Source organism: Schizosaccharomyces japonicus, assembly GCF_000149845.2.
Source record: "Schizosaccharomyces japonicus yFS275 unplaced genomic scaffold supercont5.2, whole genome shotgun sequence".
Classification (NCBI taxonomy): Eukaryota; Fungi; Ascomycota; class Schizosaccharomycetes; order Schizosaccharomycetales; family Schizosaccharomycetaceae; genus Schizosaccharomyces; species Schizosaccharomyces japonicus.
In genome coordinates, this window is record NW_011627861.1 from 2,801,315 (window position 1) to 2,815,276 (window position 13,962).

Consider the following 13,962-nt stretch of genomic DNA (forward strand, 5'->3'; position numbering starts at 1 on the left):
ATAAGGTTTGTTTACATCTGAATGTAATTAGTTTATGCAACTGGTAATTCGAATTCTCCCGGAGCACATACTACTCAACCACAATAAAGACAAAAAAGGGTGAGTAGAGGCTGCCAACCTCTGCAAACGAGTGATTAATAGAATTGTCATTTAATTTGCTGTTCTTTTTCCTTGACTATATTTATAAGTCTATATTTAAATATGGTTCATGGAATGTCACTTCGTTTAAGCACAACAACATTGCAATTGTTAGCGCTCGTCCTTGGCGCACATGGTTTCCGTGACTACAATGAACTTCCAGTCTTCGACATAATTGATGGAAATGTTGGTCAGTTTTTCAATAACACTGAATCCGATTATACGGATATTGATGTGTTATTCACCAACGTTTCCTATTCCATTGAATCCGAGGAAGGAGTTAATTACTCGTTTATCCATCTCGACTATCCTTATTTGTCATTGACAGACAACTATGTGATCGATGGCCCTGACGAGTACTGGCACCAAGTTGACTTAAATATGCCACAACTGACTCCTCTACCACAATCCTTGGAGTCTGACATTCGTTTGCTCCCGTTGACTAAGTCATACGGCTCTTCGCATTTGTATATGTTTACTCCAAAGGAACTCTTTGAAGATGTTGTTTGGACAGAAGAAGCTCCTGAAGTTAGCCATGTCGGTTGGGCAATTGTTTTCGATAATGTAGGTCGTTTCTTTTTGCTCGAACTTCGTGGTTTGCGCGAAATCACACTTGCTATGTTCCTTGTGTTTTCAATTTTCCCTCTTGTCACTGGTGTAGCTTCCGTTATGATCTTTCGGAGGGCTTATTACCGAATTGAGTTCAACAAAAAAGGACGTTCTAAGAACTCGATTCGTAAATTGAAGTCCCATTATAAGAAGCGACAGAAACTGCTTGAGCAGTCGCAGGAGAGTACGGATATTGTGGAGGGTGAGGATCCTCTTCCTGTTGATCCTCAAGTTCATCGTACCTGTATTCTTTTTGCAACTCTTGAGTACAACATTCCCGACTGGGATATCAGAATTAAGATTGGTGGTTTGGGTGTAATGGCAGAACTAATGGGTCAACATCTTCCTCACTACGATTTGATTTGGGTTGTTCCTTGCGTTGGCAATCTTGAATACCCTTCTGCTGAAGAAGAGGCTCCTATCCATTTGAAAGTTGTTAATCATATATACACTGTTCGAGTATACAGCCATTATTACAAGAACACAAAGTATCTTTTACTGGATGCCCCAGTTTTTCGTAAACAAACTGCTGTCGAACCTTACCCTCTTCGAATGGATGATTTCGCATCTGCTATCTTTTACAGTGTATGGAATCAATCAATTGCAGCACTCATCAAACGTGAACCTGTGGATCTGTATCATATCAACGATTACCACGGCGCCTTGGCGCCTATTTACAATCTTCCCTCTGTTATTCCTTGTGCGATCTCTCTTCATAACGCTGAATTCCAAGGTCTTTGGCCCTTGCATACAGAAACTGACGTGAAAGAAGTCTGTGGTCTTTTCAATCTCCCAATTGAAACCTGCAAGAAATATGTACAATTTGGAAATGTATTCAATCTTCTTCATTCTGCCATTTCTTATATCCGTGTTTATCAAAACGGTTTTGGCGTCGTTGGTGTTTCCAACAAGTATGGTGAACGTTCATGGGCTCGTTATCCTATATTCTGGAGCTTGAAGGAAGTTGGAAAACTACCTAATCCCGATCCTACTGACACAGTAGCCACATTAGAAGACGACAGCGTTGATGGAAGGAGTCTTGAAAGTGTCCTTGCTTACCGTAAAGAATGTAAAAGAAAGGCTCAAGAATGGGCTGGCCTGAAAGTCGATGACGATGCAGATCTTCTTGTATTTGTAGGTAGATGGTCTATTCAAAAGGGTATCGATCTACTTGCGGATTTGGCACCAACATTGCTTGAAGAGTACAACACACAGTTAATTGTGGTTGGTCCTGTTATTGATCTTTACGGTAAATTCGCTGCGGAAAAATTCGTCTACATCATGCAACATTATCCTGGTCGCGTATTTTCTATGCCTAAGTTCACACATTTGCCGCCTTTCGTTTTTGGTGGTGCTGACTTTGCTCTTATTCCTTCTCGTGACGAACCGTTTGGTCTTGTTGCTGTCGAGTTTGGAAGAAAGGGTGCTTTGGGCATTGGCTCTCGTGTTGGTGGCCTTGGTGAAATGCCAGGATGGTGGTACACTGTTGAATCTAGTGCTACTTCTCATCTCCTTGAACGTTTCGAAACTGCTTGTCGTCGAGCTTTGTCTTCACCGAAGGAGCAGCGACAAAAGCTTATCATGGCTGCAGTCAAGCAACGCTTCCCAGTTAGCGAGTGGGTTGCCCTTTACGGCAATCTTGTGAACAAGTGTATCCGTTCTCAAAAAGCTTGTTTAAATCCCAAAAAATTGAAGAAACAGATTAAAAAGCAAGCTGCTCTTCAGGAACAAGTTGCAGACAAAGAACCAATGCAACTTCCCACAATTGAGGTCCTTGATGAGAACAACAATGTGATTTCGACTGAATCTTTTGCGCAAACAGAGGTATCAAACGACGCACCTGAAACCAGTGATAGAATGGAAGGCAGTGAAACTGCTGGACCTGAAATTACTCCATCAGATGCCGTTGAAGCTATGGAAGCAGACGTTATGGAGGGTGGCATTGAAGAACCAGAAACTGAGGAAACGCCAGTAGCTGTTGAGTTTTGGGGTTCAAAGATGGAAGAACGGTTCATTGACGCTAATGGAATGGCTATTAAGGAATATTCGGATATGCTTTCATCACTTACGCCTGAAAATTCTAAAGGCAGTCATTGTATCGAATCCTTCCTTGTCAAAGTTCAACGACGCTGGTATGAAGAGGAACATCACTACTATAAGACTCGCTTTTCTAAAAAGAAGTATAAGTATTTGCAGACTCCTGAACAAAATGCAGCTAATAACGTTGCTGAAGTCTCGACTAAAAGTGAGGGGACTGCAGACAGTAATGCACTTGATTTGCCGCTTGCGCAAAGAATTATGTATTACAAAGTCGGCTCGTGGCCTGTTTATACAATGTGTCTTTCGTTGGGACAAATTCTGTCCGTATCTTCTTTCCAACTCACACTTCTCTCTGGCTTCAATACTAACAACGCTTACTCTCTTTATGTTGTTTCCATTGTATTTGTTCTGTCTTCCTTCCTCTGGTGGGGTATATACCGAAAGTTTTCAAGCATTCACTCGTTGTCACTTCCTTTTGTTGTATATGCTCTAGCTTTCACCATGACTGGTATTTCTTCTTTAGGATTTCCTATTGCAATCTGTGGTTGGCTCAGCTATGTTGCTACATGGATTTACGCCGTTGCAGCAGCTAGTGGTCCACTGTACTATTCCCTTAACTTTGAAGAGGAAGGTAATTCTGGCGTTGGCTGTTGGGTATACAGAGCCTGTGTTTTGCAAGGAATCCAACAGATTTGGACAGCCGTACTTTGGCTATGGGGTACAAGAGTCAGTCACCTGGCTGATGACGGTACTATTCTTGTGGAACCATTGAACACTACTTATGTGGCAGCTATTGTATGGCCATTTGCACTTTTCTTAATTGGTCTTACAGTTTTTCTCTACAAAGGACTTCCGGTTTATTACCGACAACTTCCTGGTTCTGTTCCAGCTTTCACGAAGTCCTTGCTTCACCGTAAAGTCGTTCTCTGGTTCCTTTTTGCTGTTGTCTGTCAAAATTACTGGATGTCTACCCTAACTGGTCGCGCTTGGCGTTTCTTTTGGGGTTCCTCACTGACAAAACTCTGGAAAATTGGGTTTAATGTCTGCTGGTTTCTTGGTTTTTGCGTGGACATTCATCCTGACCGTTCTTGGTCATTTCTCTTCAACGCACACTTGGGACAATTCCCGGTTATCGGACTCGGATTCGGTATCACGAAATGGCTCCACCTCTTCTGGAGTACATCAAACATTGGCATGTTCCTTCCCTGGGCTGGCATCGCTGGTCCATATCTGAGTCGTGCATTATGGCTTTGGCTAGCTATTCTCGATGCTGTACAGAATGTCGGTATTGGTCTTATTCTGCTTCAAACGCTTACAAGACGTCACGTTACTAGTACTTTGATGCTTGGTCAGCTTTTTGGAGCTACGACTACAATTCTTGCTCGTCTCACATCGCCCACAAAGATTGGCCCTTCAACAGTCTTTCCCGACTTGACTGGTTACACAACGGTTGATGGAATCGAGCCTTTACTCGATATACCCTTCTGGGTTTGTCTTCTCTTGCAGATTATTGTCTGCGGAGGATACCTTAAGTATTTCCGTCGAGAAAACATGAGCCGTCCTTAGTACAAAGCAATGTCTAGGGATAATTCATGCCGAATGGAACGAACACAGGTTTTGTGCTTTTTTTTATGATCGTTAACGATTAATGTTTACTAATGAAAGCTATGATAATACAATAGAAAACTACATGAACATAAGAGTTAGCTTTAGCACAATGAGTAGTAACGTTAAACAGGAAAATGCATTAGCCGTGAATGGTAGACGGTTTGCATTATCCGTTAAAGCAAGTTGTTAAAGGCGAACTTGCATTCGTTTGACTTGGTTTTTTTTTGGTTTTGGTGGAGATCAACGCGTCAAGTAGATGGTAATATACTCCTTTGATAACTGAAGTGGTATGTGCACACCTACACATATAGTCAAAATACAGTGAAATTGCTATCCAATTCGAGCCTATCCACAGAAAACAGTAATTGCGTAATTGGATTGAAGTGAAATGTCTTCTGGTTCGTTAAAAGATTTATGGGAACACGCCGAGAATATTCAAAAACAGGGAAATCCTCAACGTTTTCAGGAATTGGTTACTGAGTACGCTCAATGCCTAGATTTAGTTCATAAGCTCTCGCTCTTTAGCAACAATGAGGACTTAGAAGAAGTGAAAACAAACGAGTTAAAGTTCATGCTCGTGCCTTTCAAATATGCCAAGGTGCTGCAAGATTGGTCTCGTGAAGAACGGCTCGGTTACTTAAAACAAGCAGAAAATCTGTATCAGTACTTTCTGCAACTATGTGAAGACTACAAGATTGTAAGCCCAAAAGCCAGTGTTCCAAAAGACGCAGCTTTCACTCGCCAGGCAAAGATTGAACATTATAAGCAGAAAAAGCAACTTAATGCTCAAATTCGATCTCTTGAATCTTCTTTAAGCACAAGCGATGAAGAGGATGTACGAGAGTACTGGCTTACCGTGCTTAAAATGGCTGTGGAAGATACATATGATAATCTTGAGAGTCTGCAGCTGGAAGTATCTCTTTTGCAATCGCGGCCTCAACCAGGAGAACAAAAACGACTTGAAGAAAGAGACGAACGTGACAAGGAGCGTCTTGAAAAGAAAGAAAAGGCCAGTGATTGGAAGTTGGACGATCTCTCCAAGTTTACTGGTCTCTTAGATAAAACCGGGAAGCCGTTGCGTCCGTTTACCATCTTGCCAGACAGAAAACAGCAAGCAAAGGGCGTTTTTCGCCCCGATTACAATTTACCTACCATGACTCTGGACGAATACATTGACGAAGAGATGCGGCGCGGAAATATCATTAGTCAGAATGACAATAAGGGCGAAACTAATGATCAAGAGGAAGAAGACACTGACGAGAAAGCCGATGCGAAAACGATGAAAGCACGCCGATGGGACGAGTTCGTGGAAGCGAATCCTCGCGGAATTGGCAATACGAAGATGAACAGAGGTTAAGGAATTGCACAGCTCAGACAATTGAAATACTAATTTGGTCGGCTACTGGTTTCTTCCGACAGCAATTAGTAAAAGCTAATTCAGCTAACTCAGCTGTTCGTAAAACAACAAATCATATTGCGACGCTACAATGTTGTCCAATCTCATACCTTACTGTTGCCGTCTTTCTTTACGTTTTATTCATCAACATCTTCTTCCCTAACTAATTGTATTATTCTTTCTTTTGTACTTTTCTTTCTGCTTCTCGTTAACTCATTTTAACGAGGTTTAATGACTTTTTTTCTCGCTTCCTTTGGCGGTACTCCAAAATCACAGGGATTGTTGAAATTTAGTGGCAGCCATGGTGAAGGCATCTTGTTCAGTGAAAGCAGATCGTACTGAAGGCGTTTACTTGTTTGAAATTGCTTCTCTGGATGACCAAGTGGCAGTTTCTGCATCCAATGGTTCTTGGGGACTCTATGACAAGGAAAACTTACGGCAAGTGCTGACCATTGAATCTGCACACGCTAATGTGTCGAGTATTAAGCCCTCGAAAGACAATAAGGGTGTTTTTACGTGTGGTACAGAAGGTGATTTGAAGTTTTGGGACATTCGCACAGAATGCAAGAACCCGGCAAATACTTGGCACGTTTCGTCGCCCATCTTGTCGTTGGCTGTAGCCAACCATGGTAATTTCATTGCTACGGGTTCCGAGCTTTATCAGAATGAGGCACCCATTTATCTCTGGGACATTCGTAATACTTCGCCTGTACGCAGTTGGAATGATTCACATAACGACGACGTTACAACCATGGAATTCCTCCCTAAGTCAAAAGAGCTCCTCCTTAGCGCGTCTACGGATGGGTTGATTAACATTACTGATGTGACCAAGGATGAAAATGCCGGTGGAGACGCAGACGAGGAGGCAGTATTGCACGTAATCAATCACGGTGCATCCCTCCATATTGCTACCTTTCTTTCCCGCAATCGCATATTAGCTGTTTCGCATATGGAGTCCTACGCGTTCTATAAATTAAAGCGTGAGACTGATTCCTGGAAAAGCAAAGCTGTGACAACTTTTGACGACTTGCGTCCAAAATTGGATTGTAGCTATGTTATTGGAACAGTTGCTACTGATGATAAACGAAAACACATGCTTGCTTACAGTACCTTTGACAACCCTACTGTGCGATTTGCTAATATCGACCGTAAAACTGGTGTCCTTAACCCAACTTCAAGCGTGCAACTGGATCGTATGTCAGGAGAAATTTGTCGTGATGTCGTTTATGACAAGGCTCATCACGTCTACTTTACTGCGAGTGAAGATGGATTCTTGCAGGCTTTCTCATCATAATCCAGGCACCAGTTACTCAAAAAAAACCACGCCCTCTTTTGTCTAAACATACTTTTAAGGACACTTTTAGCACGGCTAAACTTTCTTAGTCTTATGTGTTCCCCTTTCTTTTTTGTTAAAATAGACTTTCAAATAATATTAAAAACAGAATATATGTACTAAATGAGTTTGATTGAAAGACTGGATTTACTGTTGCAATAAGTGAAACGTTTTTTATTTTTAAGGTACTGATTTGTTTGAAACATTTTTTGTTGAAAATCCATAGGGTTTGTCAGTCCAGATAATCACATCCCATCCTTCAACATTTAAGCAGATAACAATATGAAAGTAACATGCTTTTACGTGTTTCATTCTGCCTGCGTTTTTTAATTTGATGTTCCCTCAATTTGCTCCACTTTACAAGTCAGACATTGAGGTTTTCCCTTACAAGAATTTTTTTTCAAAAACAAACAGATATTTTGGACATTTCAAAGGCCATTTTTAACCATAGTCAAGTCGACTTATTAAAAAAATTACACAACGGCTTTTTAGACGGGTCAGCGTGATATTAGTTTCTACAATATGGCCAATTCACGCTTCGAATACGTGAAGGGTTTTGAAAAAGCAGACAACTTGCTCCCTGAGACGTACATTGTTATTCGTATTGATGGAAAAGGTTTTCATAAGTTTACAGAAAAACATGAATTTGCCAAACCAAATGATTCCCGCTGTTTAGAGTTAATGAACAAGGCAGCTGAAATAGTCGTATCAGAATTCACAGATATCGTTTTGGCTTACGGCGACAGTGACGAATACAGGTAAGAAGAGTAAAACCCTTTAGTTACGAAACGTGAAGAGTTCATCAATTTAACATGGATTTAGTTTCGTCTGGTGCAAAGGTACTCAGCTGTATGAGAGAAGAGAGAGCAAACTTGTTTCTCACGTCTGCTCCTTGTTTACTTCGGCATTTGTTTTCAACTGGTCAAAATTTTTCGATATTCCTTTACGCTCACTTCCTTCGTTTGATGGTAGAGCGGTTCTTTACCCTTCGTTCTCCAGCCTTCGCGATTATCTCAGTTGGCGACAAGCAGATTGTCATATTAATAATCTTTACAACACAACGTTTTGGGCCCTGCGACTTCAAGGCAAAATGTCTAATCGTGAAGCAGAAGAACGACTAAAAGTACGTCCAAATTGTAATATAATAACTACTTTTAATGCTAACCGACTTGCCAGGGAACTGTTAGCGCCGACAAGCATGAAATTCTTTTTTCCCAGTTTGGTATTAACTATAATAACGAACCAGAAATGTATAAAAAGGGTACCATATTTACTCGAAAAGTATGTAACTTTTTAAGAGATTGCGAATACTAACTAAACAGCCCGCCGATGGAGACGACATGCTTTCAAAGGGGACAAACCTCTCAAAGAAACAAAAGAAAAAACTCGTAATTGAAAAACTGCATGTCGACTTGATCGCAGATAGTTTTTGGAAAGAACGACCATATTTGGAAACATTTATGAATCAATAAGTTGAAAAAGAAAGCCGGCGATTGAAGACACGAAACTCGAGCATAACGAGTGAACTCTCTGTTCAGAGTGGGAGAGGAAACAACAAGGTTTAGAATATAAACAGACAACGCAAGGCCAACTGCTGCATTGGTTTTTTGCGCATTTTTTATTTAACTTGATTGTTCATGTGAGTTGAGTAGGGATTTATAATTACAGAGGGGACTAATGAAAATAATTCATTCTCTAGCCAGACATTTTAAGGTGTCAAGACCCTCACGATTGCATTAGGAGAAAAAATTTGTTTCACACAAATTGGTTGTGTAGGAAAAAAAACGGATTTGTTCGTCGATAGCGACTCGCAGTATTTAGTAAGAAAAAAAAAATGTAAATCCTAATTTGGATTAGATGCCAATGAGACTTTCGCCATGGCTTCAACAAAGTTATCACCACGACCTCGCTGGTTTTGCATTTTTTGAGCAACCAAATCATGACGTCTACGAATCAGTGCAATAACTAAATTCGGTTAGTGAATGAACTATGAAGATAAAAGGTAAAAACATACACTTCTTAATGGTGGGTGCATCATTAGACTCATCAGTACTATTAACAGAAGGGAGATCACCTTCCAAAAGTGACTCCAACAACATATTAGATGCTTCGTACATGCGCAAGCATTTTGCCAAATCTTGTCCTGATAATTCCGAAGTTACGGCCGTCCTCGACTATAACTGTTAGTAATCTATGCATGATATCCATGGAGGCAACATACCATATCAAGAGCTTGATTATAGATGAGATGCGATGCCTCGATGTTGTCAGAATCATCAATCTCATGCAAAGTCGTTAGCGAAATATACTTTTCGCGCATAAACTGAGACTTTTCAAATGACTCATTATAACGCCTGCGAAACCAGTCATGAGACTGTTGAACAGGCATGGAACTGCTCTGCTCCAAATTACCAGCTTTAAAGGCAAATATTCTATCAAGACCAATTTGTAAAAGTTCCATGTCGCGCTCATACAGCACAAACGCTTCTTTGCAGAGAGACGCAATAGCACCAGGAGGTAATTGTGCATTGGCCTCCAACTCCACAATACGAGACTCAGCAGCTAGTGGAGAAATTACTTGAGCAAGTTTTATCTCGGCAAAACGGAAGACGGCGTTGCATTTTGTGGAAAGCTCCTCGAGTGATTTAATAAGTGCTGCTTCACCAAGAATAATAGGCTTCGAAGAAAAGGATCCCAGACTCTTCCTTCGTGAAGAAGTGTCCGACATCATTCCACTTTTTTCTTCATTGCCATGAAGTTTTGCATTTGCAAAGTTTAAAGCCCGTGCTAATGCACTTTGAGGAGTTGCTACGGACGAGGGTTCGAATGTGTGGAACTGATCATAAGCTGGCTGCGCTAAATGAGCTGCAGGCGCAGAGCAATTTACCGCCGTGTTGAAAGACGGCAAGCGACGTAAACGGTTGACGGGGATAGGGATGTTTCCAGAGTTTGGAGGCAAACTTTCAGGAGAGAAGCTATTGGGATGCATTAAGCCGGCAGTTGGAGACGAAGTTGTATATTCGCGAGAAAAACGCTGATTATTATTGACCCAATAACTTGAATCGTGATCCACAACAACGAAATCGCTGCCGTTTTTATTGCTTTTGAAACTCGACACACCCCGGTCTTCGTAGTTTTGAGCGCGGGCATAACCAACGAACTGATTTGTCGATACAGGTGCACTCTCCGGAGGCATGACTGGTGTGAAAGGTACGCTGTTATCAGTACGAGAATACCGTGTGGTAAAACGTCGAGGGATAGGGACATTCCGTGAGGCACCCGCACCGGTAAACCGTTCGGCCTGAATGGCTTGTCGCAGTAAACCACCAGTGGCAGGAGGTGTGTTTCGAGGGAAAAGGTCAGTAATAAAAGCCGGGCTGGAAGAAGGGAGTGTGATGGGTTGGACAGCGTCTTGAATAGCACTCTTTGATAAAGAACAGGCGTCATCGACAGGGGTCGTAATCACCATTGATGACTGCAGCCCCTCGTAACCAAGTCGCTCGCCGGGTTTTTGCTTGAGCAGAGCACAGATGAGTAGTTTGATGTCGGGATGGATGAATGCCTCCTCGGGAAACTTGATCACATCCTTTGCACGTTGAATACGACGAAGTAGTTCGACGTGATTAGGGGCCTTGAACGGAGGCTTACCAACGGCCATTTCGTACAGCACAGTACCCAAGGACCACAGATCAGCCTTTGCGTCGTACTTTTCATACCGCAAAATCTCAGGCGCCATGTACAAAGGGCTGCCACACAGTGTTTCTGCCATGGAAGCCGTTTGCAAGTAACGAGCAAAACCAAAGTCGGCAAGTTTTAGTATGGGCAAATTCGGACTGCCAACAAAGTCGGGATGTGCCTCCAAGTACTCAGAGGTAGGAGGAGGCTGTAGCAGGAGGTTTTGAGGCTTAACATCTCGGTGAATAAGAGATTTCGACCGTAAAAACTGCAATGCCGAAACGAGTTGCTGAGTAAAGTGTCGAACAAGCGTTTCATTCAGACCAGCCTTATAAACGGGTGGATATTCGTTGACGAGCCAAGACAAGGAGGGAATACTTCCGAGCTTCTCTCGTTTTCGGATAAAGTAGCTTAGATCTCCCAACGAGCAGTATTCCATAATCAAATGGATAAATCTGCCGGACTTTTGGCAATCATAAAGCTCCACAACGTGAACATGTTTAATTTCTTTCAAAATTGAGATCTCGCTTTCCAGGTTCTCCAACAACTTCTTCGTCAGTTTCTTCCTTAGAACACTTTTGATGGAAACTGCTTCTTTCGTCACTGAATGTCGACCTTTGTATACGGTAGCAAACGATCCACGTCCAATTTCTGAACCAATTGTATATGGACCGACCGTACGCGTCCCAGACTGCGATAATTCATTCATTCAGCCTTTAGCGTCGGTTTTTTTAAGTTGTTTCCTGTTTTTTCTAGCGGTTCTACTAGTAAATGTTGAATACAGCAGACCGCTCCGCAGGTGGTGAAGTCAAAATCAACCACCACGAATTTAGACGTGCTTGATATCGCAGATGGTGGATTATAACCAAGCCGGGCGACACCAGTGAAATCCAACTAGATAGCACGCCAAGTGTCACCACCATTCGATAACCATGCGGGTCGGTGGCTATAAGATTTGCTGGGGGAGTCGACGGGTAACTCGGGAACCGCAGACGATGCAACGTCAACGGTCGAATCGCAGATTGTGACCCGCTAATGCAGCTCATGTCACCGTCATCGTCATCATAGTCACAGCCATAGTCATAGCCATAGTCGTATTTGCAATTTTTATTTTTTGTCGCTGTTCACGAGGAGGTAGGTGACAAAAACATCGCCAAGTAGACGGCGCAAAATAGACAATGCTGTAGACGAATGCGAATTGAGTATGCGCGTATCGAAACGGAAAACCCTGAGAATGCTTAGAGCGATCCCCTGTAAAATGCGATAGCGCGAAAAATTGACCCCTTGTTGAGTTATAGTCATTGGTTTGCAGTCCCAGGCAGGCTTGGATGATAAGTGTGAATGCGTGAGAGGCACGTTCACAGGCCTTAGCATGGTTTGTTTCTTAGTTAGCGGGACGATCTTTCAGGACAGCCGCTTGTTCTCGTAAAAGCGCGGGACACTGTCCAGCAGTAGATAGGCAGAAGTAGATTATCATTTTGACGAGACACACTCTCCATCAAAGCAGCTGCAAAGGAAAGCAAGACACTGTGTAACCAGTATGGAGTTTGCACATGTTCGAAAAAGGAAAGAAGAAGGAGTGGAACGAGCACAGCGAGCATAAAAGCCAATGTTCCTTCCACCGTCTTAGAAGTATGACGAATGCGGATGCGACCAAAACGCTTGCCAACTAAACTTGCCATTGCATCGCCGCAACCAAGACACAAGACGCCCAGCAGTAAATCGATGGAACGTGCCGAAGATCCAGCGGCTAGTGACAGCCAAACAGGAAGTGCACATCCCAACAAGAGGTAAAGATGGGAAATGATGAGTGTGCCCTTGTGATCTCTTCGGTCGGTAAACTGCCACAAAAAGTCGTGGATGATGGCACCAAAGGGCGCAATTCGATAGGCACGAACGTACTCCACAACCTGGAAACCAAGAGCGGCAAGCGAAAACGAGAGATGGGCGAGAAACGGATCAAGAGAAAGAGTAGGCAGGAACATAACAACCACCAAACCGTGATAAAGCTTGCGGTGAAAGTTAAGAACTGCTTCCTGATTAGGTAGGAGACACCTTAGTTTTATAGCCAAAATGGAACGAACTGAAACAAGTAGGCCTGCGATGAACAAGCAAGCAATCCACCAGCAGAGGATACGCAGTCGTAAGGCGGATTCTGGCTGTTCCAAGAGAACCTGTTTGAGCCAGATTGCCGGATTGATGTGAAGCTGAAATGAAAGCCAGAGACAACTTGAACCGAGCGCCAGTATGGGCGGGGCATACATAGCATATGATTGAGAGACACTTCCAAGCTTCTCTGCTGCAAAGGTCCAAACGAGCAAAAAGGCGAGAAACACATTCGTGGTACAGTTCAGTATCGTAAGAAGTGAATCAGACGAAGTAGCGAACACACCGCCCAAAGCAAGAGCTGAGAGCAACGCCGAGAGAGTCGTGCGCTCGACAAACGAAAAGCTGCTACCGACGTAATCATGAAATACTCGACACAGCTGAAGATGAAATGCTAGCACAGGATGCAGCTGTCGAAACTGGCACCAGACAAATTCCGCAATTGCAGCACTTGGCAAGCAATGACAGATGCTCTGCACGACGTTACCAACGACAATTAATTTGAGAGGAACGTTCAGTGGAGAAGAGTGTGAAACGGAGGCTTGAAGGGCAGCTGTTGGCAAACTCACTAACCAGAGAAAGTATCTACACAAAAGGTTAGCGTGCATTACAACACACATGCAACTCACTCAAATACACGGTTTTGTGGCCGAGGAAGACAGAAGTACAAAATCAACGGTGAATAAAACAAACCAAACAGAATCTGATCCAAGAGTCCGTGAACAGGTCCAAAAGGAAGAGCGAGAATTAAAGTTAATTCAAGGCACTCTGCAAAATTCATATTTCCTACCCATTGTTTCTTAGGGCGACAAGGTGAATGATTGTGAGTATTGTTCCAAAAGAGAGAATACCTGGTACAGATGCTTTCTTTTCCACATCTCTGGTTTATTGATACATGATTTCGACGTGTCTTCGTTTCAAAGCAAGCGGCCATTTACTGTGAGAGAATTACCGTTACGATTCGTTAAAAAAGAAGTTTACGATTCACAATATGAACATCCTTCTGCAAAAGATTTCCAAGAAAATCCAAAAATTAACAAAACAGTTTCTTTAAACC

At 42.6% G+C, this 13,962-nt stretch overlaps 6 protein-coding genes across 6 annotated transcripts; 4 read left to right on the top strand and 2 right to left on the bottom strand.

Moving 5' to 3' along the window:
* Nucleotides 1-201: 201 nt before the first annotated feature.
* SJAG_04236 (cell wall alpha-1,3-glucan synthase mok14) lies at nt 202-4,353 on the top strand (the record flags this gene model as incomplete). Its single annotated transcript, XM_002175319.2, has 1 exon — nt 202-4,353. One exon carries the CDS (start codon nt 202-204, stop codon nt 4,351-4,353), a length of 4,152 nt encoding a protein of 1,383 aa, XP_002175355.1.
* Nucleotides 4,354-4,633: 280 nt separating this feature from the next.
* SJAG_04235 (TAP42 family protein) lies at nt 4,634-6,016 on the top strand. The gene has a single exon (XM_002175318.2). It carries the CDS (start codon nt 4,784-4,786, stop codon nt 5,750-5,752), a length of 969 nt encoding a protein of 322 aa, XP_002175354.1. The 5' UTR covers nt 4,634-4,783; the 3' UTR covers nt 5,753-6,016.
* On the top strand, nt 5,953-7,333 carry SJAG_04234 (WDR89 family WD repeat protein). Its single transcript, XM_002175317.2, has one exon. The coding sequence runs from the start codon at nt 6,093-6,095 to the stop codon at nt 7,083-7,085; it is 993 nt and encodes a 330-aa protein (XP_002175353.1). The 5' UTR covers nt 5,953-6,092; the 3' UTR covers nt 7,086-7,333.
* On the top strand, nt 7,280-10,248 carry SJAG_04233 (tRNA guanylyltransferase). Its single transcript, XM_002175316.2, has 4 exons — nt 7,280-7,882; nt 7,947-8,247; nt 8,301-8,405; nt 8,447-10,248. Exons 1-4 carry the CDS (start codon nt 7,647-7,649, stop codon nt 8,594-8,596), a joined length of 792 nt encoding a protein of 263 aa, XP_002175352.1. The 5' UTR covers nt 7,280-7,646; the 3' UTR covers nt 8,597-10,248.
* On the bottom strand, nt 8,968-11,508 carry SJAG_04232 (ULK/ULK protein kinase Atg1; the record flags this gene model as incomplete). The annotated part of the gene is made up of 3 exons (XM_002175315.1): nt 8,968-9,089; nt 9,139-9,298; nt 9,346-11,508. The coding sequence occupies 3 exons, from the start codon at nt 11,506-11,508 to the stop codon at nt 8,968-8,970; spliced, it is 2,445 nt and encodes an 814-aa protein (XP_002175351.1).
* Nucleotides 11,509-12,187: 679 nt separating this feature from the next.
* SJAG_04231 (dolichol kinase) lies at nt 12,188-13,686 on the bottom strand (the record flags this gene model as incomplete). The annotated part of the gene is made up of 2 exons (XM_002175314.1): nt 12,188-13,490; nt 13,535-13,686. The coding sequence occupies 2 exons, from the start codon at nt 13,684-13,686 to the stop codon at nt 12,188-12,190; spliced, it is 1,455 nt and encodes a 484-aa protein (XP_002175350.1).
* Nucleotides 13,687-13,962: the final 276 nt, after the last annotated feature.